The 27285-nt window shown below is 41.8% G+C and overlaps 1 protein-coding gene across 1 annotated transcript in view; it reads right to left on the reverse strand.

Moving 5' to 3' along the window:
- The window catches only part of LOC132817400 (kinesin heavy chain), a 199648-nt gene that overhangs the window by 107635 nt on the left and 64728 nt on the right, over positions 1–27285 (reverse strand). Inside the window, exons 2-4 of the mRNA XM_060827824.1 lie at positions 18722–18812; positions 16487–16560; positions 1644–1748 (exon numbers count right to left, since the gene is read on the reverse strand). Coding sequence (XP_060683807.1) covers positions 1644–1748; positions 16487–16560; positions 18722–18812 — 270 coding nt within the window. The remainder of the gene's footprint in view (positions 1–1643; positions 1749–16486; positions 16561–18721; positions 18813–27285) is intronic.

Genomic DNA, 27285 nt, shown 5'->3' on the forward strand with positions numbered 1-27285 from the left:
GGCCCATGGCACCACCTGCCCCCTTGAAACTCATTGAGAAAAAGACAATTATGAGAACGATCAGATTCTTTTTATATCCATACTTTGAAATATGAGAAATCCAGTTAAACCCATTGAAAAACCAGCTTTTCATAAGGCTCCAAAGGATACATGGTCCAATTTAATGTATTCTTGGGATGTGGGCATAATTGGTTGCTCGAGCATTTATTGCCCATCCATACTAACCCGGGAAGAGGTAGTAATGAGTTGTCTTCTTGGCTTGCTGCAGTTCCTGGGGTGCAGGTACACCTATTGGACTGTTAGGAAGGTGCCCCATGATTTTGGCTCAGCCTTGTACATGGTGCCCAGGATAAGGGAGTTGACGTAGTCACCGCAGAATTCCTAGCCTCTAGCCTGCTCTTGCAGCCACAGCATCTATGTGGCTAGTCCAGTTTAGTAAATGATTACCCTCAGGATATTGACAGTGAGGGGTTCACAGCTGTGGTAATGAAGTTACTAGTCAAGCTGTGATAGGTAGCTTTCTCTTGTTGAAGATGATGACCTACTCCTGCTTCTATTTGCCACAGGTACAGTTCTTAGGTCTAAAACGATGAAAGGTCATAGGGAGAAAGTGGGAACAGTGTATTGAGTAGCACAATCAGCCATGATCATACAGAATGCTGGCACAGGCTTGAACAACTGATTGGCCCACTCCTGTGTGAGGTTTTTGTTTAAAGAACGTTTGGCTACATCTACTGCAGTTTACAGGAGTAAGAGACTACTTACTAGAAACAGTTAAGATCATGAGGAGTCTGAACAGGGTTGATGTGGGAAAAAGTGAGGACTGCAGATTCTGAAGGTCAGAGTCGAGAGTGTGGTGCTGGAAAAGCACAGCAGGTCAGGCAGCATCTGAGGAGCAAGAGAGTCGACGTTTCAGGCTTAAGCCCTTCATCAGAAATGATGAGGGGTTTTTGCCAGAAACATCGATACTTCTGCTCCTCGGATGCTGCCTGACCTGCTGTGCTTTTCCAGCTACACATTCTCAAGGGTTGATAGGGGAGGCAAGTTTCTACTTCTGGGGGAATCTCGATTGGGTGTCATTTTACCTCAATAAAGGGTCACCCCTTTAAGTGATAAAGATTTCATTTTTCTCTGAGGGTCTCGAGTCTTTGAAGCCCTGCTGGGTGTGACAGGAACATTGGCCCTCTCAAGTCAATACCTAGCAGCCACCACTTGCCAGCACGCTATGGAAATGTGGGGTCTGCTTAGAGCTAGGTAGAGGCTGACAAACTAATCAAGCTTTTTCTCATTATTCATATTCCAACAGTATTATCTCTTTCCAACTCTTCCACAATGTCAGAGCTCAAGAGCACTCTTTGTGGTACCTGGAAGTTGTGTGCGCAATAAAATGTGGCCAAAGAGATATTTATCAATGCATGTGTACATTGGGATCTGTACCAGCTTTGGCTAATGTTCCAAAGTTAATAAAATTCAGAGCCCTTTAAAACTTCTCTAAATTGCTACTTTATACACAACAAGCACCAACTCACAAACAAGCATAGCATAAAAGACAAGAAAAAACTGGTCAATAGGTCATTACACAGGGTGCAAAGTTATGGTTATGCAAAAACTGATTTTTCTCGAAATAACTGCTTCATATTTACCTTAATGTGGAATTCTAGATTCTCATCCATAGAATAGATGTGGTCAAAGATGTCATGTGCTATTCTTGGAATTATACCCATCAGCTGATGATTATGAAGCTTTCCCTGCAGACAGAAGTTTCAACAAAAAAGATTATTTAGTGTACTAGAGATTGTTGAAAAGATAATTATTCTGTAGCACACATTAAAACAAATTAGATTCACCTAATATCTAGAATACCTCACCAAAGCAAGCTCAGTTAACTTTCAAAGGACTGCTGTGCACATTGACAATGTGCAAAAACTAATTATGAACAATCTGGTGAAAGCAAGTCATGACGGTGACAGAAAAAGTCTGCGTGGAGGTTTCACAAGTGGGAAAACATTTGGCAGATGAACTATAAGGTGGGAAATGCGAAATTTAAAGAACTTTGGCAGAAAGAATAGAGGAGCTGCTTCTAATTTAACTGGAAAAAGATTGCAGAAATCTACAGAACAGAGGGATTTGAGAGTCCACGTGCACAAAACACAAGAAATTAACATCCAATTGGTAGTCTTCCAATCCTCTGTGTCTTTTCACAATCCCAGCCTTGTTGTCTAAGGGGCTTACGTTCACTTTGGTTTCTCTTTTCCTTTTTATATCTTTAAGGAAGCTCTTGCTATCAATCTTGATATTAATTACAAGTTTATCTTCTCCCTTTTTTTTGTATTAGTTATCTTTTTAAATACATGCCCAAACCTCTGGATTACTTTTGCCAAATTGTATGGTTTTTCTTTCATTTCAATGCTATCCTTAACTTTTCAGCTTAATCGTGATTGACTCATATTCTTCTTAGAATCCTTCTTTGTCACTGGGATATATTTTTGATGTGTGCTGGGATCTATTTTCTTAAACATCTATCATTGGGCGGTACAGTGGCACAGTGGTTAGCACTGCTGCCTCACAGTGCCAGAGATCCGGGTTCAATTCCTGCCTCAGGCGACTGGAATGTGGAGTTTGCACATTCTTCCCGTGTCTGCGTGGGTTTTCTCCAGTTTCCTCCCACAGTCCAAAAAACGTGCAGGTAAGGGATGAAGTTTGGGAGCAGAGGCGCAGGATGCACATGAGATGTGTTGGAGGCATCTCCAACCATGTGGGAAGGGAAATTGTGGACTTTAAAGAAGGAGGCCATCTGGTGTGTTTTGTGGTGGAACTGGTCTCCTGGGAGCAGATACGGCAGAGGAATTGGGAATACAAGATAGCATTTTTGCAGGAGGTAGTGACACACCCTTACTGGCCTATTACCCACCCTCGATCTCTTCATTTCAAACTTCCGCCGAGACATTAACCGCCTCATCCTGTCTACCCCTCTCCTCCACTCCAAACTCTCACCCTCACAACGCGCATCCCTCCACTCCTGCTCCAATCCCAATTTCACCATCAAACCAGCAGATTAGATTAGATTACTTACAGTGTGGAAACAGGCCCTTCGGCCCAACAAGGCCACACCGATCCGCCGAAGCGCAACCCACCCATACCCCTACATTTACCCCTTACCTAACACTATGGGCAATTTAGCATAGCCAATTCACCTGACCCGCACATCTTTGGACTGTGGGAGGAAACCGGAGCACCCGGAGGAAACCCACGCAGACACGGGGAGAATGTGCAAACTCCACACAGTCAGTCGCCTGAGTCGGGAATTGAACCCGGGTCTCAGGCGCTGTGAGGCAGCAGTGCTAACCACTGTGCCACCGTGCCACCCACTAAAGGAGGTGCAGTGGTATTTTGGCACACCGACCTCTACACCGCTGAAGCCAGATGACAACTCAAAGACACTTCCTCCTGCTATCCCCTCGACCATGACCCCATTCCCCCCCCACCCCATCACCAAACCATCATCTCCCAAACTATACACAACCTCATTACCTCAGGAGATCTCCCACCCACAGCTTCCAACCTCGTAGTCCGAGAACCCCGTACTGCCCAGTTCTACCTCCTACCCAAGATCCACAAGCCTCACCACCCCGGCCAACCCATTGTCTCAGCATGCTCCTACTCCACCAAACTTATCTCCACCTACCTCGATACTGTCCTATTCCCCCCGAGTCCAAGAACTCCCCACATACGTTCGAGACACCAACCAATTGCCCTCCACCTCCTCCAAGACTTCTGTTTCCCTGGTCCCCAACACCTCACCTTCACCATGGACATCCAATCCCTCTACACCTCCATTCACCATGACCAGCGCCTCCAAGCCCTCCGTTTCTTCCTCTCCCGACATCCCCAACAGTACCCTTACACCGACACTCTGATTCGTTTGGCTGAATTGGTCCTCACCTTTAACAATTTCTCCTTAGAATCTTCCCATTTCCTCCAGATGAAAGAGCACCCGTATGGGCCCCAGCTATGCCTGTCTCTTTGTCGGCTACGTAGAACAGTCCATCTTCCGTAGTTATACCAGCACCACTCCCCACCTCTTCCTCCGCTACATTGATGACTGCATTGGCGCAACCTCGTGCTCCTACGAGGAGGTTGAGCAATTCATCAACTTCATCAACACATTCCACCCCGACCTAAAATTCACCTAGACCATCTCTGACACCTCCCTCCCCTTCCTGGACCTCTCCATCTCCATTACTGACGACCGACTTGACACTAACAATTTTTTACAAACCCACTGACTCCCACAGCTACCTGGATTACAACTCTTCCCACTCTACCTCCTGCAAGAATGCTATCCTGTATTCCCAAATCTTCCGCCTCTGCTGTGTCTACTCCCAGGAGGACCATTTCCCCCACAGAACACACCTGATGGTCTCCTTCTTTAAAGGCCACAATTTCCCTTCCCAACTTGGTTGAAGATGCCCTCCAACGTATCTCATCCACATCAAGCACCTCCGCCCTCAAACCCCATCCCTCCAACCGTAACAAGGACAGAATCCCCCCGGTCCTCACCTTCCACCCTACCAACATTCGCATATACCGCATCATCTGCTGACATTTCCACCACCTCCAAACGGACTCCACCACTAGGGGTATATTTCCCTCCCCACCCCTTTCCGCCTTCCGCAAATACCGTTCCTTCCGTGACTACCTGGTCAGGTCCATGCCCCCTCAACAACCCACCTTCCCCTGCCACCGCAGGAATTGCAAAACCTGTGCCCATACCTCCTCCCTCAGCTCCATCCAAGGCCTCAAAGGAGCCTTCCACATCCATCAAAGTTTTACCTGCACATCCACCAATATCATTTATTGTATTCGTTGCTCCCGATACGGTCTCCTCTACATTGGGGAGACTGGACGCCTTCTTGCAAAGCGCTTTAGGGAACATCTCCAGGACACCAGCACCAATCAACCCCACCCCACCCCCGTGGCCCAACATTTCAACTCCCCCTCCCACTCTGCGGAGGACATGTAGGTCCTGGGCCTCCTCCACTGCCACTCCCTCATTACCTGACGCCTGGAGGAAGAACATCTTATGTTCTGCCTTGGAACACTTCAACCCCATGGCATCAACGTGGATTTCACCAGTATCCTCGTTTCCCCTCCCCCCACCTTACACCAGTTCCAACATTCCAGCTCAGCACCATCCTCATGATCTGCCCTACCTGCCTATCTTCCTTCCCATCTATCCGCTCCACCCTCCTCTCTGACCTATCACCTTCATCCCCACCCCCACCCACCTATTGTATTCTTTGCTACCTTCTCCCCAACCCCACCCCCCACCCATTTATCTCTCCACCCCAGAGGCTCCCTGATTTCATTCCTGATGAAGGGCTTTTGCCTGAAACGTCAATTTTCTTCTCCTTGGATGCTGCCTGACCTGCTGTGCTTTTCCAGCATCACTCTAATCTGGACTCATATGCACACACTCACATTCTCTCACACACACACACACACACACACACACACACACACACACACACACACACACACACACAGTCTCTCTCTCTCTCTCTCTCTCCCCCTCCCCCCCCCCCCGCCCCTCACATGCACGTACACATACATCTAAGTCTGTGGTGTGAATTTGCATTTGCAGAATTGTAATTGCAGATACACTATACTTTGTTCAAAAAGCACACAATTTGCAGGCAGTCAATGCAACAATGAATATCTGATTACTGCAAGTATTACGAGAACTTCTGACTCAACATCCTTTCAAGGACAGAGTTCCAGACTCCACCACCCTCTGGGTGAAATGTTTCTTTGCAATTCTCCTCTTAGCCTTCTACCTTTTTATGCCACTTGGTTATTGGACCTTCCATAACAGAAGACACCTTGCTATCCGCTTTACCTATACATCCCATAAGCTTATACACATCTCAAACACCAATGCTCTGAGAAAAACAATACCAGCCTTTCCTTTCTTCATACCTCATACTTTCCAGCCTAAGCAACCTCCTGTTATTCTCCTCTGCATCCTTTTGAATGCAATCACATTCTACCTATAAAATACTACCCAGAACTGCACACACTACTCACATTGTGACCTAACCAGCATTTAAACAGTTCCAGCATAACTTTCCTGGCCTTGTATTCTATGATACACAAGCAGGAGGCTGGGAGAACACAGCAAGCCAGGCAGCAGCAGGAGGGGGAGAAGTTGACATTTCAGGTGTGGCCCTTCTTCAGAATTTGCATTCTATGCCCTGGTTAATAAAGCTAAGTCTCTAACCAAATTACCTACCTGCCCATATACCTTCAGGAATCTGTGGATTCATACAGCAAGATGTCCCTGATCTGAGAGGCAAAAGTTTTTAGTTTAGAAAGGCATCATTTGCCAGCGCCATCTTGGTAGGCCAAAGGGCCTGAATGTGTGCTGTACTGTTCTTTGTTTTTTCGGTCTTTGTCCAACAATTTCCAGGGTCTCACCATTCACAGTGTAATCCCTTGCCTTTCCCAAGTGTGTAACCTCACACTTTTCTAGCTTGAATTCTATTTGCCACTGCTCTGCCCACCTGAATAGTCTGTTGATATGCTCCTTTTTACATCTATTATTCTGTTTACCATTCCATAAATTTTCATATCACCCACATACTTCTTGATCATATCTCCTACATTAAAGCCTAAGTCATTGATGCACATGGCAAAAAGCAAGGACCCCAGCACCCAGCCTGTTGCTTTGCCATTGGAAGTAGACGTTCAGTCACAGAAATGTCCCCTTACCATCAACACTCTCCTTCCTAGCTCTCCACCAAGTTTAGATTCAACCTACCACTTTGCCTTGATCCTATAAGCTCTTACTTTCTTAACCAGACTGCTAAAATCTTGCTAAAATCCTTATAGGCACATTAAATGCACTACCCTCATCAATACCCCTGGTTACCTAACATAACTTGCCAGAGGCCAGTATTCCATCACCATATCACCCTTTATTTACACATAGAAAGTCCTTGAGAATGGTTCAGCTTCCTCAGAGCTGGCTCACAGAGTATCAGAACCTCTGACACACCTGTTTTTTTAATGTCAGTCAGGGCTCCCTAATTGGACCACGTTAACAGCCCCAATCAAGGAACTCGTATTCTATGAGGTCTACCTGGTTGACCTCGTTACAATCACTACAGCCTCCTCAAAAAACTCAAATTTATCAAACACGGCCTTCCTTTAGGAAATATATGCTGACTATCTCTGATGATTCCATGTCCCTCTAAGAACAGATGAATCCTGTCCTCAGAATTCTTCATAATAACTTCCCCAGTGCTGAGATTAGACTGATTGACGTGTAATTTCCTGGTCTCTCTCTTCTCCACTTTTATTTTAATAATGAGACAATGTTGGTAGCCTCCATATCCTTCTTAAAGAGTGGGGCCCAGGGATGGTCACAATATTCTAATTAAGGACAAATCAAAGTTCTACAAAGAATCATTGCAACTTATTTGCTTTTACACTCCTTGACCTTATTTGTAATGCTCGGCCTCCATTTATTTGAATTAACTATTTGTTTTCTTGGCAACTAGCTGTATTTTACCTGGTTTTCAATTAGTTCATTTTTGCTCTTAAATGTTGATTTATATTATCTTCTTTTCAAACATTTTATCAGGGTGCCAAATTTACCTGCTCCAGGTTTATCATTTTCTTTCATTCATTTTCTATTAAGTCCTTTCTATTCCAAAAATGAAAAAACACTGCAGCCTCCTCAATCTTTGTTCTGAACTAAGATTCATAAGATGAGACAGAATGGACATTCTAAAAGCAGGTGGAGCTATGATAATGAGGGTGGAAGGGACATTTTGAGCTTCTGCCTCATGTCTCTGTCCATCTGAGGCAGTTGAATAATATTGGACTGGGGACGGTTGGCAGCTCTCCATAGAATGGAGGTTTGTCGTGCTGGGGGCATGGGTGTTGCTTTAAGAGCAGACAGAGTTTGAATACAATCATTTAGCAACCTATGGTTTACCAATGACTTTACATCAGCAGCTCTCACAGCTGAGGCGCAAATCATCTGCAACTATATTCAAATTCCCTGCACCTCACTGTACATTGCTTTGCAATGGGGTGTCTCTGGGCCACGTAAGTGGTGCAATGTCACTTTATAGCACTAGGCTGGGAGAGTGAGGGCAGAGAATCTGCTTAAATATCATTGTTGTCAAAGCTGGCATCCTCATGTTAATATGTTAATGATGGATGTTACCAGAACTGGCGGGATTGAGTTATAAGGAGAGGTTGGATAGGCAGGGACTGTTTTCAATGGAGCGCAGGAGGTTGAACGGTGACCTTAGAGAGGTTTATAAAATTATGAGGGGCATAGATAAGGTGAATAGCAAGGTCTTTTCCCTGGGATAGGGGAGTTCAAAGTTAGAGGGCATATTTTTAAGGTGAGAGGAGAAAGGTTGAAAAGAGAATCGAGGGACAATGTTTTCTTACAGAGGGTGGTTCCTATGTGGAATGAACTGCCAGAGGAAGTTGTGAATACAGACACAGTTATTACACTAAAAAGGGAATTGGACAAGTCCATGAATAGGAAAGTTTAGAGGGATATTGGACAAACGCAGGTAAATGGGACAAGTTTAGTTTGAGATGCTTGGTCAGCATGGGCGAGTTGTTTCCATGCTGAATGACTTTGGCTCTATCAGATGGGGTCCATTATTGCTTTGAAGAATTTTACTGCCAGCTTTTTTAAAACATATTCAAACATTTGTCTAATGCATTTATACACTGGATTAATAGTTTCAATTATTATTCCACATTAGATCCTACGAATAGCACTGGAGATGGAACATTAGCATGGTCTCTTTGTAGACTAAGGACACATTGCGGACAATTGCATAGGTCCTACCAGGTTAGAATATAGAACACTACAGCACAGTACAGGCTCTTCAGCCCACGATGTTATGCTGAGCATTTATTTTAGTCTAAGATCAACCTAACCTACACACCCCTCAATGTATATGCTTGTTCGGCAGTCACTTAAATGTCCCTAATGTCTCTGACTCTACTACCATGGCTGGCAGTGCTTTCCATGGACCCACCACTCTCTCCATAAAGAACGTGCCTCTGACATCTCCCCTTTACCTTCCTCCAATCACCTTAAAATTATGACTCCTTGTGATTGCCATTTCTACCCTGGGAAAAAGTCTCTGGCTATCTACTCTATCTATGCCTCTCATTACCTTGTATACCTCTATCAAGTCACCTCTCTTCCTTCTTCTCTCCAGTGTGAAAATCCGTAGCTCACTCAACCTCTCTTCATAAGACAAGCCCTCCAATCCAGGAATCATACTGATAAATCTCCTATGCACTCTCTCTAAAGCAACTACATCCTTCCTATAATGAGGCGACCAGAACTGGACACAATATTCTAAGTGTGATCTACCCAGAGTTTTATAGAGCTGCAGCAAACTCTTGTGACTCTTAAACTCAATCCACCTGTTAATGAAAGCCAAAACACCACATACCTTATTAACAACCCAATTAGTTTGGTTAGTAACTTTGAGAGATCTATGTACGTGGACCCCAAGATCCCTCTTTTCCTCTACACTGCCAAGAATCCTGTCCTTAACCCTGTATTCAGCATTCAAATTCAACCTTCCAAAATGAATCACTTCACACTTATCCAGGTTGAACTCCATCTGCCACTTCTCAGTCCAGCTCTGCATCCTGTCAATGTCTTGTTGTAGTATAAAAAGTGAGGTCTGCAGATGCTGGAGATCATAGTTGAAAATGTGTTGCTGGTTAAAGCACAGCAGGTTAGGCAGCATCCAAGGAACAGGAAATTCGACGTTTCGGGCCAGAGCCCTTCTTGTTGTAGCCTGCAACAGCTCTCGACACTACCTACAATGCCACTGATCTTTGTGCCATCAGCAAACTTACTAACACACCCTTCCACTTCTTCATCCAAGTCATTGATAAAAACTACAAAGAGCAGAGGCGCGAGAACAGATCCCTGTGGGACACCACTGGTCACCGACCTCCAGACGGAATACTTTCCATCCACTACTACTCGCTGTCTTCTTTCAGCCAGCCAATTCTGTATCCAGACAGCCAAATCTCCCTGTATCCCATACCTCCTAACTTTCGGAATGAGCCTACTGTGGGGAACCTTATCAAAGCCTTACTGAAATCCATATACACCACATTCACTGCTCGGCCTTCATCAACTTATCTAGTCACATCCTTAAAGAACTCAATAAGGTTTGTGAGGGATGATCTGCCTCTCAAAAGTCACGCTGACTATCTTTAATCAAACAAATGTTTTTTTCCAAATAGTCATAAATCCTATCTCTCAGAATCCCTTCCAGTACCTTGCTTTCCACTTACATAAGACTGAGTGGTCTGTAATTCCCAGGCATTTCCCTATTCTTTTTCTTGAACAGAGGAAGAACATTCGCCACCCTCCAATCATCCGGTATTACTCCCATGGTGAGTGAGGATTCAGCAATTGATTAGATTAGATTACTTACAGATTAGATTACTTACAGTGTGGAAACAGGCCCTTCGGCCCAACAAGTCCACACCGACCCGCCGAAGCGCAACCCATCCATACCCCTACATTTACCCCCTACCTAACACTACGGGCAATTTAGCATGGCCAATTCACCTGACCCGCACATTTTTGGACTGTGGGAGGAAACCGGAGCACCCAGAGGAAACCCACGCAGACACGGGGAGAACGTGCAACCTCCACACAGTCAGTCGCCTAAGGCGGGAATTGAACCCGGGTCTCTGGCGCTGTGAGGCAGCAGTGCTAACCACTGTGCCACCGTGCCGCCATGTATTGCTCACTTCTCGTAGGTCCTTGACGGCAAGTATTTAATGTATTGCATGAGGACCATGTAGTTTAGTAGAACACCATGCAGTCAATATACCTATTGAATCAATCAATGTTAATGCATTGCCCCAGAAAAAAATTCAATTGCCATCTGGCTGACAAATTGCTTGGTAACAAAGAGCAAACAATGACGAATATTGCTTTGTCAAACCACAACTTGGGGTGCAGCAGAAATTCAGTCCAAATACTCTGAAATCAATAATTCAAATGATTCATCCCGTTATATTTTGCATGAAACGTAAATTTTGTCACATATGCCCATCAAGATCTAAAGCAACATCTGCAGTCACTGAAAGCAGATTTTTTTTTCTAAAATGTATTTTATTGAAAAATAGATTTTTTTAATATTACAGCAAATACAAGACAATACAATTCAAAAAAATACAAAGAAAGAACACTAAAAAATAGTCAAAAAAACCCAAACTGCCCTCGTGAAAAGCAGATGTTAAGCTTCTCTTTCATTCTGAAGAAGTCTAACATTCCCTTCATTATAATTCATGTACTCATTCTAATGTATTGCATTAGAATCAGACATGGAGATTACTTAATAACATCAGCATCAGGAAGACCATTGGAAAATTGGTTCAGAGAATTATTTCCTGAACCTCAAGTTCCCTTAAGTGTGATGGCAATTCACAATTTAATTAATACCAAGCTGTAAAACAAAACAGCCATGCCATCTGCTCGGATCCATCGCTGAATTTATAATAAGGGTCAAGAGGGACATAGTTGGCTTTAAATAAATTCTAGTTTCAAACTGTCATGCATAGAAGATTTTTTTTAAAATCTCACAGTGAAATTAAAATCAAAATAAAATTAAGTTTGAAAATGGATTACAGAGGGAGTTCAAAAACAGTCCACTATTGAGAAGTAGGATGTGGATTTGGCTGATTTCCCAACCATAGCTATGTTTCTGTTGTGAAGGCAATGCTATTGAAAGGTGGCAGCTCAGAATGGAAACCATGAACTCCAGGTGAACTGTCTGGTATCATGGCCTTAGTTAAAAGGAGGACCAGTATCAAATACAGAATTGGATTTTGTCCTGAAAATTCATGAGTTGCTACAATAACTAAGTGAACAAAATTGGCCATTTTGTCAAAGTCTAACAATAACTGAGGGATGCCCATCAAAAAAAGCTAAAGGTTATACTATGATTATCAAATATAAATAATTGGTAATGAGCAGTAACACCGTCCAATGTACTGAGGCACAGTTGTTGGATTATTCTATGAGGCATTCAGAAAACAGTTACTTTGAGCAAAATAGGAACAGAGAATACAGGAGCAGAATTAGACGATTCAGCCCTTTGAGACTACTCCACCATTCAATATGATCATGATGTGGAGGTGCCAGTGTTAGACTGGGGTGGACAAAGTAAAAAACTCACAGGGCATCGGGTTATAGTCCAACAGCTCCGAACACTTGCAGTTTCAAATAAACCTGTTGGATTATAACCTCGTGTCATGTGATTTTTGATAATGTGATCATGACTGATCATCTAACTCAAAACCGTATTCCTGCTGTGTCCTTTGATTCCTTTAGTCCCAAGAACTATATCTACATCTTTATTCAAAGTCTTCGATATTCTGGCTTCAACAGATTCCTGTTGTAGAGCATTCCACAGTCTCCCCACTCTCTTGGTAAATACATTTCTCCTCATCAGGGTCCTAAAAGGCCTACCCCTTGTTGTTGGACTGTGACCCCTGATTCAGCACTTTCCACTCATCCTGTTAGAATTTTATAGGATTCTATGAGGGGGCCCCTCATTCTTTAAACACCAGTAAATATAATCCTAACTGATCCAGTCTCTCCTCATATGTCCCTCTATTCCAGGGATCAGTCTGGTAAACCTTCTTAGCCTCTGAGCTTACTTTCACAATCAGCACTCCTGCCCACCATCCGAGGACCCCTTCGCCCACCTCCAACACACTCCATCCACCTGGACACCCCGTGCTGACCTATTATCTGCCCTCGACCTCTTCATTTCCAACTGCTGCCGGGACATTAACCGCCTCAACCTGTCTACCCCCCTCCCTTATTCCAACCTCTCACCCTCACAACACGCAGCCATCCACTCCCTCTGCTCCAATCCCAACCTCACCATCAAACCAGCAGATAAAGGGGGTGCATTGGTAGTCTGGCGCACTGACCTCTACACCACTGAAGCCAGACGCCAACTCGAGGACACCTCCTCCTACTGCCCCCTCGACCATGACCCCACCCCCCCATCACCAAACCATCATCTCCCAGACTATACACAACCTCATCACCTCAGGAGATCTCCCAACCACAGCTTCCAACCTCATAGTCCGGGAACCCCGCACTGTCCGGTTCTACCTCCTTCCCAAGATCCACAAGCCTGACCACCCTGGCCAACCCATTGTCTCAGCATGCTCCTGCCCCACTGAACTCATCTCTATCTACCTCGACACTGTCCTATCCCTCCTAGTCCAGGAACTCCCGACATATGTTCAAGGCATCACCCATGCCCTCCACCTCCTCCAAGACTTCCATTTCCCCAGCCCCCCACGTCTCATCATCCCTCTACACCTCCATCGCCATGACCAGGGCCTCCAAGCCCTCCGTTTCTTCCTCTCCTGACGTCCCCAACAGTACCCTTCCACCGACACTCTCATTCATTTGGCCAAACTGGTCCTCACCCTTAACAATTTCTCCTTCGAATCCTCCCACTTCCTCCAGCCCAAAGGGGTAGCCATGGGCACCTGTATGGGCCCCAGCTCTGCCTGTCACTTTGTTGGCTAAGTAAAACAGTCCATCTTCTGTAGTTACACCGGTACCACTCCCCACCTCTTCCTCCGCTACATTGATGACTGCATTGGCGCCACCTCGTGCTCCCGTGAGGAAGTTGAGCAATTCATCAACTTCACCAACACATTCTACCCTGACCTTAAATGTACCTGGACCATCTCTGACACCTCCCTCCCCTTCCTGGACCTCTCCATCTCCAGTAATGACGACCGACTTGACACTAACAATTTTTTTACAAACCCACCGATTCCCACAACTACCTGGATTACACGTCTTCCCACCCTACCTTCTGCAAAAATGTCATCCCGTATTCCCAATTTCTCCGCCGTATCTGCTCCCAGGAGGACCAGTTCCACCACAGAACACACCAGATGGCCTCCTTCTTTAGAGACCACAATTTCCCTTCCCACGTGGTTAAAGATGCCCTCTAACGCATCTCGTCCACATCCCGCACCTCCGCCCTCAGACCCAACCCCTCCAACCATAACAAGGACAGAACCCACCCCCGGTGCATACCTTCTACCCCACCAACCTTTGCATAAACCAAATCATCCGCCGACATTTCCACGACCTCCAAATGGACCCCACCACCAGGGATATATTTCCCTCCCCACCCCTTTCCACCTTCCGCAAATACCGTTCCCTCCGTGACTACCTGGTCAGGTCCACGCCCCCCCAACAACCCACCCTCCCATCCTGGCACCTTCCCCTGCCACTGCAGGAATTGCAAAACCTGCGCCCACACCTCCTCCCTCACCTCCATCCAAGGCCCCAAAGGAGCCTTCCACATCCATCAAAGTTTTACCTGCACATCCACCAATATCATTTATTGTATCCGTTGCTCCAGATGTGGTCTCCTCTGCATTGGGGAGACTGGATGCCTCCTAGCAGAGAGCTTTAGAGAACATCTCTGGGACACCTGCACCAATCAACCACACCGCCTTGTAGCCCAACATTTCAACTCCCCCTCCCACTCTGCCGAGTACATGGAGGTCCTGGGCCTCCTTCACCACCGCTCCCTCACCACCTAACGCCTGGAGGAAGAACACCCCATCTTCCGCCTCGGAACACTTCAACCCCAGGGCATCAATGTGGACTTCACCAGTTTCCTCATTTCCCCTTCCCGCCACCTCACCCCAGTTCTAAACTTCCAGCTCAGCACTGTCTCCATGACCTGTCCTACCTGCCTATCTTCCTTTCCACCTATCCACGCCACCTTCCTCCCTGACCTATCACCTTCATCCCCACCCCGATTCACCTACTGGACTCTAAGCTACTTTCTCCCCACCCCCACCCTCCTCTCATTTATCTCTCCACCCTGCAGACACTCTGCCTCTATTCCTGAAGTGTTTTTGCCCGAAACGTTGATTTTCCTGCTCCTTGGATGCTGCCTGAACTGCTGTGCTTTTCCAGCACCACTCTAATCCACAATCTGGTAAACCTTCTTTGTTTTCCCTCAACAGCCAGATCATCCTTCCTCAGATTATGAGACCAAAAATGCACACGGTACTCCAGAAGTGATCTTATCAATGCCCTCCACAGCTGCAGCAAGACATCTCTGTTCCTGTACTTGATTCCTCTCGCTATGGATGGCAACATATCATTTGCTTTCTTCACTGCTTACAGCACCTGTATATTTACTTATTATACCTTGCCCTTTCCATAATGATCTGTCTGCTGTTTTTGCTAACAAAGTGGTAAACCTCACATTACCTACATTAAACCGCATCTACCATGCATTGCCTACTGACTTAAAACGTCCTCATTGCTGTAGCTTCTCTGCATCCCCCTCACAGCACAGCCTCCCACCCAGCTCTGTGTCACCTACAAATTTGAAGATATGACACAAAGTTAGCTAATATACATTTTTCATATATGTTGTGAACAGCTGGGGTTCAAACACCAATCCCTGTGGCACCCCACTAATCACTGCCTGCCACTAGGAAAAAGATCCCTTTATTCCTACTTGTTGTTTCCTGTCATCAGGACACTATCTGCAGTCACATGAGCTTTAATTCTGCACGCTGATCTCTTATGTAGGACCTTATCAAAAGCTTTCTGTAAACTCAAGTCAACCACAACCACTGGCTCCCCCTTATCCGCTCTATCTCTTACATTGTCAAAAAAATCCAGCACATTTGGCAAGCATGACTTCCCCTTCAGAAATCTGTCCGATTCTATCACTATATTCCAAGTGCTCTGTTATTACATTATTTATAATGGAGGCTAGCATATTTCCCATAACCGATGCCAAACTAACCAGTCACTGTTTTCTCTCGCCATCCCAGCTAAAATAGCTGGGTTACAGCAGCTATCCTCCAATCCATGGGTGCTGTACCAGAGTCTATAGCATTTGCATGTGGCCACGAACTCATCTACTATTTCTTGGGTTAATTCCTTAAGAATTCTGAATGAAGGTTATTGGGCCCCGAGGATTTACTCCTGTTAGTTTCCCAATACTAATTCCTCCTTCCCATTAGATCCTGAGATCCTGTACATTTTAGATTGTTATTTGTGTCTTTTATTGTGAAGTGAGAACTAAAATATATATTTAATCAAAGTGTGAATCAGCAGGAATAATAAAACTACATAATCTATGCTCCCATGTTGATATCTTTCTAGTTACAGATATGATGCTGAACAAGTAATGGGAAAGGCTGCTGAAGAAATCAGTAAATGTGTTCAAGGATCAACCAGATAACACTTGCGTAGATAGGAGGAAAAGGTAAGAATTTGATCAGTTTTGTTCACTTTCAAGTGGTTTGATTATTGTTGCAAAATATTTCCCAGAATGGATATTTTCTGCTTTTAGAAACACACATTAAACGCAAATCAACTATTTACCTCCATAGTGTGTGTTTTGCCAGAGGATGTTTGACCATAAGCAAAAATAGTTCCATTGTAACCATCAAGCACATCTGAAAAAGAATGACATATTAGTATGATTGAAAATGGAAAAATATAACTGTAAAGTTTAACATGAATTTGTTCAAATAAGTATGAGTGCTAAGTTGCACTTCCAAGATAAAACATAATCTGCCTACACACAATAAATGTCACTCCACTTCAGAAGTATGACATTGCAGGTTATGCATTTTGAGGCATCTAGGATACATGACAAGATGCTACAAATCTTGTTTTAAATTTACAAAGTTTATTTTGAATTATTAAATATTTACCTGATTGCAAGACATATTTGTAAATCATTAAATATTTTGAATAGTGGTCCATCTTGGGCAAACTAAATATGACTTTTCTTGAAGAACATTAGAGGAATCAAACCTTTCAACATCATTCAATAGCTAATTATCAGATGCAGCAAATAACATTATGTGTGTGACTTACATGACAGCATTAAACAAAAGGCAAAGAGATTGTCAATGGGTATTAATAACAGAATAAAAGTCAACTCGCCAATTAGCAAAACCATGAGAAGAAGTCACTGTGGCAGGATGGAGAATATCAAATGGAGGACAGTATTCATGGTCTGAAATTGTTGAACTCAATATTTAGTCCAGAAGGCTAGTAAATTGCCACAGTGGAAATTGTGTTCCATTCCTCCAGCTTTTAGCAAAAACTGGCATCTATAAGCACCCCTCTACCTATCTTGCTCGTAACCTCCTCAAAAAGTTCGTATAAAATTATCAAACATGATTTCACCTTCGTGAAACCATGAAATTCAAGAAAACTCCATGTTGACACTGCCTTATCAGAGTGATTTTGTAAATCACATTGTTAACTCTATTAATAGATTCCATTTTTTTTTCCCAAAACACTGATGTCAGGCTAATAGTTCTTTTATTTGTTCCTTTCATTAGGGATGTTTGATTTAGTATCCTCCTATCTGCTGTTTCCCAAATCCAGGGAAGTTTGGAAACACACAACCAGGGTAATCACTACCTCTGCAGAAATATCTTTTAACACGTTAGGATGTAGCCCATCAGGATAAGGGGATTTGACAATTTTCCATCCCATTTATGTTGCCTGGAATTTTTTTTTTCAAAACCTTGTATTGATTACTTGCTCATTCTCATTATCGCCTCAGATCCCCACTACTTCTGGTATGTTTATTTGGTCTGGATTACTGCCATTTCCTTATTCTCCATTACAAGTTCTATCTCAGCTTCTAAATTGGCAATAACTATTTTCACTACTCTTTCTTTTTTATGTGCAAGAACTCTTTCAATCTGTTTCATGTTTTGCTTCTTCACATTCTAGTTTCTTCCTCCTTATTCTTACTTTTTTATCAAAAGCTTTCCAAAATCCTGAGGCTTACTTTTGCTCTTCTCAATTTAATAAGTCTTTTCCTTCAACCTAACACAATTATTAGCCTTTTTAATTAGCCATGATTACATCAGTTTTGCCATTGGCTTTTTAAATGCATTAATGAAAAGTACTGACATTAGAATTATGTAATATTCCCGTTGCTCATCTACCATATGTCTTAATCTAATATCCCAATCCATCTGAGCCAACTCACCTCTAATGTCTATAAACTTATAAAGTTCAATACTTAACTTACACTTTTATGCTTGCTAGAAGCTGCATATAATCATGCACATGGCCCAGTCCTGCCTCTTATTAGTTCTTATCCCTATCCAAACTGATTCTACTTTCTCTCTTCTAAATCAAGATACTTTCTCACTTTTGTTCTTATATCACTCTTTATTTTAAGAAGCAGGAGCATGAGTAGGCAATTCAGCCCATCAAGCCTGCTGCACCATTTAATTTGACCATGGCTAATCTCAGCCTGGCCTCAATTCCACTTTCCTGCCTGCTCCCCAAAACCCTTTATCTCATTACTAATTAAAAACCTCTTATCAAGGCTGTCTCACTTACTTATACATTTTCAAAAGTGGCTTCGAATATTTACAGGTGCCCATTACCTTGTGCAAGACAATGTGCTCAAATGAAAAGGGAAGTATGAGCATATAATTTCAGTGGAAGCTTGGAACTTGAGATTTCTGGCTCAAACTCGAGATTTGGCAAAGCAGTCAAGTATTTCTCATAATTCCCTCTCCCCACTCCAGAAATTGACTTTGTTTCAGTGGACTGGAAGTAACAATCTGTAAGATTTACCTTTAACAATCTGTTTTGCACACGCATTGTAAACTTGCTCCTGGGTCGTGTTTGGAGAAAACACTTTGTCAAACACAAAAGGTTTTCCATGCTGGAAGAAGAGAAGGAAAGAAGTTCACATTTTAAAAATTCTGAAAAGCAAAGGTGTTCAAGCATAATATTTATTGACTGACACTTCCTATCTAACTCTGAAAATGATGCAAATCCACATTCATTGGTGAGCCTGGTTGAACAGTCGAAAAAACATTGTATGAAAATATCCATTACATCCACACTGCATCCATGACTTTTCAAAATTTCTTAAATTACCGACATTTAGAAAAATATGGACTAAATAGTGATAGGCAGCATGACTTTGCAGGTTGTGTCTTACAAACTTTATTGAGTTTTTTAAGGAAGTGACAAAGATGATTGACAGCAGGGCAGTAGATACTGTCTACATGGACTTTAGCAAAGCCTTTCACAAGGTCCATCATGCCAGACTGATACACAGGGTGAAGTCAAATAGTATCTGTGGTGAGCTGGTAAGATGGATACAGAACTGGCTTAGTCATAGAAGACAGAGTGTAGCCATGGAGGGGTACTTCACAGACTGGATGCAACCAGTGGTGTTCTGTAGGGATCAGTGCTGGTACTCATATATATAAATGATTTGGAGGAGAATTTATGTATTGCAATTCATAAGTTTGCAGATGGCACAAAGATTGGGGGAGCTGCAAATACTGAAGAGGATTGCTCGGGGATACAGTAGGATATAGATAGGCTAGAGACTTGGTAAGAGAAATAGCAATTGGAATTTAATCCAGACAAATGCATGATTATGCAGTTTGGAAGGACCTATCCAGGTGGGAAGTGTACAGGAAATGGTAAAGCCCTTAAAAACATTAACATACATCAGGATCTATGTATACAGGTCCACAATTTCTTGTAAGTTACAACACAAGTGGACAACATGGTTAAAAAAAAAAGCATTTGGCACGCTTGCCTTCACTGGGGCATGTAAATTTCGGAGTATAAAAATTGGCAAATCTTGTTATAGCTGCATACAACTTATGTTAGGTCACACGTGGAATACTGCATACAGTCCTGGTCACCACACTACCAGAAGGATGTGGGGGCTTTGCAGGAGGTACAGAAATGGTTCACCAGGATGTTGTCTGGTCTGGAGGTTATTAGCTATGGGGGAGATTGAACAAACTTGGTTTGTTTTCACTTGAATGTCAAAAGGTGAAGGGTGACCTGAAAAAAAGTTTACAAAATTATGAGAAGTATGGATACAATGGACAGTCAGAATCATTTTCCCCAGGGTAGAAATGTCAATTACTAGGTGATATAGGTTTAAGCTAAAAGGTGGTAAATTTAATAGAGACGTAAGAGGCAGGTTGTTTTTTTTAACACAGTGAGTAGTAAGTTCCTGAAATGGGTTGCCAATGGAGATGGTGGAAGCAGATACAACAGCAATGTTTGAGCGTCATCTTGGTAGATACATGAATAGGCAACAAAAAGAGAGGTATGAACTACAAAGAGACAAAAGGTTTTTAACTTTGAAAGATGTCATGTGTCGGTGCAGGTTTGGCAGGCCGAAGAGCCTGTTCCAGTGCTCTATTGCTCTTTGTTCTATGCACGTCATTTATCACCTTCATTAATTTCAGTATCTACAACACAATCTGAGATATCATTTAAAATATTGGTGTCGTACTGACTAATGTCATCATACCAACATGATTCCTGATTAGTTATACACATTAATTTCAATCTAAACTGTGCATAAATGAAAACAAAGGTGTGGAAAATCTAAACAATACAGCAACATTTGTGGAGAGAGAAGAAGTCATTAAACTCAAAACAGTAATTCTGATTCTCTCTCCAGGATACAGCCGGATCTGCTAGATTTCCCCAGCACTTCCTGTTTTTCTTTTAGATCATTAGGAACTGCAATATTTTGCTTCTAATTAACCACAAGATGTAGGAGCAGAAATCCATCATTCAACTGATAGTGTCAGCTCAGCTATTCAATAAGGTTGTGACTGATCTAATAATCCTCTACTCCACTTCCCATCCTTTTGCCTACAACCTTTGATTCCCTTACTGTTTAAAAATCTGTCTACCTCAGTCTTGAATATACTTAATGACCAATAATTTTAATTTGCACACATACTTGTTGCAGGTGTAGTGTTTAACCCAGTGCTGTCTTAAGATAAATTTGACAGGGGTTGAGTTGAAATGCGCCAACCTGATTTTTTTCTTGCTGTAAAGAATGGCATTATTGGACAGTATTTGTAATAATCTCTCTTATACTCTGCACAGGACATAGGTCAAAATGAGTCCTCGCCCCAGCCTCAATAAAAAATTCTGCACCAATCTGACACTTACATTTCCCATACCAGTAAGCACTGAATACACTCTTCGTCTTGTCCAAGACTGATACACAATGACAAGGGTAAGGGATCTTATAATTGCCCACAATGGACAAGTAGTAAAAAGACAAAAGGCATGCTCTAAAAACATTGAAGAGGGAGTGGGCAGGGAATGAGGGTAAAAGTTACATAGAATAGGCTAGAAACGTTTTGCACAAGGCAACACAATCACGTTTATGCAGAAGAACAGCTAAGAGCTCCAAGTTGTCTGTTTTTGCTCGATTTAGATCGAAGCTAGATTTCAAGGGAGTTATTGATGGGACAGCCAGGACAATATAGCGTTATGCTTTGAAAGCAAATTCCTTCTTGTTGTTTCATTTTTGATCAAGATAATTTTAATCTTATGCAGATATGACCCAGGATGATAATTAGACATCCTAAAACTACTGAATTCTGTAATAGAGAACTGTTCACATAAAAAAAAGAGCAGCAACCAAATGTTACATAGCCATACAATACAAAAAAGTATCTGCATAATTATCTAATGCCACATTCAACCCTTCCTATAAACAACCTAATCACCAAAATAAAATGTGCATGACTAAACAAAAGTGTAATCACTTTTTGGAAAAGCCAAATTAAATATTTGTACTGTTCAAAAAGAAACCCACTATGAATTACCCCATCGGCAATTAAGCCTCTAGCTGCAAAGTACAAAGTCAGAATGGAGGCTGTATTTTTGAAACGCTTCCAGGTAATCTGCAATGCTCAAAATACTGCAGTTGCCTGATCACAAACACACTGAACACTGCACAAGTGCTGGTTACCCCGGTCTCCCTACAGTGTGTTTACACCAACAAAGCTGCCTTGGAAATAAGGAGATTTCTAAATCCATCAAATTGCCCAAAATCACATGCCAGTTAAATTAGTGAATCTTTCAAAATCGCCTCATCATTTTCATTTACAGCACTAATGATATTGCTATGTGCTGACGTGAAACTATATTGTTAAATCAACCTTGCACAATGTGAAAAACTAATTACACATTTGCTGCCCTTTGTGAATAAAATGTTTAAAATGCATCATCTTAATGAAATAATACTTGATAAATCTTAAAAAAACAACACACAATGCAGAGACATAAATTATTCTAGACACTTCACATCATAAGCAAATGACATGAAGAAAACAGCATTCAGCTCTCCTTCCTGTTCAGTGCCTTGTAAATGCTTTGAACACAAACCACTGTAGAAAGCTTCATTATTTGTTTATACAGTATGTTGTTTCACAAGGCTTAATAGGGGATGTAATGCACAAGGCAAGTAAATGTGGACAGGATAGATTTGGTCCTGTGTTGTATTCTGCTCTGAACACAGCAGGCTATGTCAATCAAATTCCCAGGTGTAAACAGGTAGTTTCGCATAGCCATGCAGATAAAAATATCCCTGCCTATGGCACATTAAAAATGATTGCTTCTCAGAAATAAGCCAGATGAAACTGAGTTTTGATCAAAATATGCATTTCTGATTTTAAAAATTAATTAAAGTTGAAACATTTATATTCATTGCAAGATTAACACATTAAGGCAGATTCAGTATAATTTATCTGCATCATCTGTAAGTCGCTGCCAATTCCATGATAAGCACATGCAGAATGTTCTAAATAAGGTCATCTGAAAAAAGCAATCGTGGGTCAAGCACGCACAATTCTATGAGATAATCAGGACTCTAACGTAGAGATCATAATTACAAAGTTTGGAGACGGCACCACCTTTGGAAATGTAGTAATGAATGAGATTATAACAGAATGCAAGGAGTGTATACATAAATCAATAAAATGGACAGCATATGGCAGATTAAATTTATTGCAAAAAATGCAAGTGATTCAATTTAGGAAGGAAAATTGACCAGAGGTGGGAAGTAAATGATAAAATTTTGAAGAGACTGAATGAACAGAACTTCCTGGGATTCACACTCACAAGTCTTTAATGAAAGCAAGACAACCTGAAAATGTCATCGACAAAGCAAGAGAATCCTCTGCTCTTCAAATAGGGACAAACGTAGAACAAAAGAAGTTAACACTGAACTTTTATAAGCCTTGGGCTAAATTTTAGCAGATGTGGTGTCCAATTCTGGGCACCACACTTTAGGAAGAGCGTAAAGGTCATGGATAAAATTCAGACAAGGTTAAGCAGAATCGTATCAGTATTGAAGGGTTAAAACTTGAATTGCACTTCCTGCAATTCCAGAGGTGTTTGGAAGGGAAATTTACGAAGATGTTCAAAATTGTCAGGAGCTCTGATAGAAGTGTTGAAAAGCTTCCAATGACAAAGAGATGGTAACCAGAGTTAAAATAATTGACAAATAACTGAGTAGGTGGTGGAAAGGTGATGAGGAAAATCTTTTTTTACACAGTGAATTTTGATGACCTAGAACGTATTGCCAGAAAATATGATGGAAGCAAATTCATTATTAACTTTCAAAAGGGAATCAAATCTCTACTTAATAAAATTGCATCTGCAAGGCAATTCAGACCAAGCTAAGGAATGGGACTAATTGCGAGCTCTTGTCCACTGCAGTACATGCCTTTGTTCCAAAGAGTCCCGACCATACTGTGTGATTCTAACTACCAGATGAAAAAATATTCATGCATATTTTGCACTCATACAATCTCTTCCCGGCCCCACACCCCTTAACCATGTAAAGGAACCCATTTTTTAATCTTACATTTATTCTGGTTAGAGAATAAGAAGTTTACCTGTATCTGCCTGACTCTGCCTTGACAGAGAAAGGACCAGAAAATTACCTCAGAAATTATTTTGAATAGGCATTTGCCAAGTAGATATTGAAAAACAAAGAACCTATTCGAGACTAGCATCTCAGTTAACAGAAAAAAATCATTTACGGAAACGGTGAGATTTTCTGCTTTTTCCTCTCTTTATCTCCCATTTCCAAGAATGGCTTGGGTAATAAGATTAAAGATACATTTGTTGAATGCATTCACAGTGAACCATGTATGAACCACAGTGAATACGTTCCAATAAAAATGACCAAGAAGTAGCAAATTCCTTAGAAACCCTTAATATTTGGCTTTAAAAAGTGATCATCAGTTTCCCAGCCAAGATAACATTCAGGTAAAAGCAAAGGCACAAACCAGGTGACTTTCCCTGGTGCAAACTGGATGAGAATCACTAAATTAAATAAACTTTTCAAAAGCTTTACAAGCAACCAGTTCACTGAAATCTTACTTTTTAATGAACCTACTGCCTGGTGAAATCTGCATGAATACAACTTTACCATGTCTAGGATTAACAAGTAGTGATATCCAGCTAGTTGAAAGAAATAACTATCTGTTTAAAGTCTGCATATTGTTGTTGTGTCATGTTGTCGACAAAGCAACAGGAAATACAAGTGGCAAATCTCATGAAACATGTGCAGATCACTGCTTCTGTAATTTAAATATGCAAATTATATAAAGAAATCACATGAACTCGCCTGTTTCTTTCACCACCCATAAGAAAATTGAGTTGGTATTTATCAATCATTTATCCAACTTCAAACAGATAAAGGATCTTATTTTCAATATCACGCATAATCCACTCTAAGACATATCTATCATTGATCAAGAGGTCTGTAAACAGCAGAACTGCATAACAACAATGAATGAAGTGTAACCAAACTCCTGCTTACCAGAGCATCAATTAATGAGTTGAGCACAAAGTAACTACTGTAATAATAAAATGACATTCACCATCACAGGTTGAGTGTTGGTGATTATATTGATAATTGCCATCAGATTATTTACAATAATCAGAATCTAAATCATAAGCACAACAATAATTAAATGCATCACAATATTCAAATTGTAGCTGACGTTAAGTGTCTGCAAACCAAAGTTACTTCTAATATTCAAAATAGGTAACTAGATTCAATACGATTATGTTCACAGTCTGTATTCCACACATTATGTACAAGCTTTCAGTGCTAAGGTTGTTCTATTTGTGAAGTGCTCCTAAGTAAGGCAAATTCTGTTTATGTGCAGGCATGCTGCTGCAGCAATGACCAGTTGTGCTGTCTCTGGGATATTCTACCTTGGACTCTATTGATGTATTTGATGAGCAATCATTTGTGTTTTGTTCCTCTTTCTTTCACAGTTTGTTTTGCTATTTTAGCAAATGTGCTACTAATCTCTGTTGTCATAACTTTGCATGAACAGATCCTGTGATCAAATTTCTTAAATTATCTCTTAGAAAACTTTTACATGACTTACATTTCATCATAATAATTTAATCTTTCTTAAGTCTCCCTTCTCATCTTCTAAATACATATCTACGCCATCTTTTAAAGCTCTCCAGAATATTCCAAGATCTTCCAATTTTGATTGCAACTGTGCATTACACAATTAAAATATTGAGACTGGTTGTTACTTACCTACTTAGCATCTGTAATGACATCTATATGCTCGTTATGCTGAAGAAGTTTTAAATAATGCAATCTGGGTGTTATGGACAGACCAAGCCCCCTCAAAATATATTAGTAAGATAACCTAGACCCTAACTTTTTCTTATTTTCAAGGCTAGTGCCAGACGTTGTGTTCTGGATGCAATCCGATTGGTCAGTCCACCAATCTTGAAACAAAACACACTTTATTCATACACTATAGCTTAAGTACATCAAAAGAAAGAAGAAATTAGAACAACTTAACTCTATTGGAAAATTTAACAGAATTATAGATTATTTAACTACTGTTAAAAAAAGATTATTTAACTGTAGTTAAATAAGATTATAGATATAATATAATAATACCCATAAACACGCCCTTGGTAAAGGGAAATGCAGTAAAATAGATGGTCTCACATGCAATTCTCTCGTCCAGGAGGAAAATTAAATCAAGAGAAAATTCAAGACAGAGAAGCAAGAGAGATGTACTGCAGCTTCCAAACCCAGTTTCAAGATCCCACCAACTGTTGCCACTGAAAACTTAAAACTAAAACTAAAAATTGTGTTTATGTGGGAGCTTGACCCACCCATTCAGGCTGCTTCTATTGTTCCCACTTACATAAAAAAACCAAGGCCTGTTTACTTTATTAGATTCAAATAGCCAGCTTGTTGCCACTGTCTTAAAACCTCTCTTTTTGAAAAAAGGACAAAATGCACCTCTGAAAGCCACAGTATTGTCACATGGAAAAAGTGATTGTGAATAAAATGTTCACATCTGACCAGAAAACTGAAAATTTCATGCACTTCATCAGGAGTTTGTATAGGGGACTCAGGGAGAAAATCTTCCCAATGGCATCTCTCTTGGCTAATTTCTGTTGCACTTTATCACACGTTATTCATGGATGAACTCACAGAATCTACAGGCATCCCTCGCATCTATTTCATCTTTGTAAGGATGATGTGGACCAGGCAGTCCTGCATTATTCCTCACATTTGTCCTGGACATGGTAGATGGTGGGTCAGGGGATTGAAAAATCGGTGCCCGGCTGTTATGCTGAATGTGTCAAAGTGGGATTTCCTCCCCACCCCATCCCCGTATCAGCAGTGGGAGCAATGACACCAGACCATACTAGCCTGTTCCAAGGTTGATACCTGGGTTAAAGCAGTCCCGAGCATCTGGAGGACTGAATGCATTGTTGGAAGATCTTCCCCATTCTGCTGCCACCTTCTCTTAGATACCTCACACTCAGTCTATCTCTGTTCCTGCACCCATCCCACACCAAGGCTCTTGCTCTCCATCTTTTATTGTTGTCTGCAATATCTTTCCTCACTCTCTGCTACCCACTCCAAACCCAACATCACCAACCTAGGCACCTTCTCACCGATAATAATAGTTGAGCCACCCAGTTTCAGCTCCTAGAATACCTGCCGCTCTCTCTCATTCCATCAGGAAAACAACCCGCAATAAGGCAGAAGGAATCAAGATGGGAGGTGTGCTGCTCTCTATTCAATTCCTCACCCCTTTTGAGAAGAAGATCCTGAATCTGACCACGCAGGAGAGGACCCAGACTGCTATCAAAGGTTGCCCTTTCCTTAGTGCACCAGGAATCCCTGAGCAAAGACTATCCTCTTGGAACAAAAACAGAAACGGAAACTGACAAACAAAGCTCGAAAAACTGTTCAGATCTGGCAGCATCTGTGCAGAGAAAGTTAATGTTTTGAGTTAACACATCTTCAGAACTAACAGTAACTACAATACGATAGTATA

The sequence above is a fragment of the Hemiscyllium ocellatum genome, chromosome 7 (genome assembly GCF_020745735.1).
Source record: "Hemiscyllium ocellatum isolate sHemOce1 chromosome 7, sHemOce1.pat.X.cur, whole genome shotgun sequence".
In the NCBI taxonomy this organism is placed as follows: Eukaryota; Metazoa; Chordata; class Chondrichthyes; order Orectolobiformes; family Hemiscylliidae; genus Hemiscyllium; species Hemiscyllium ocellatum.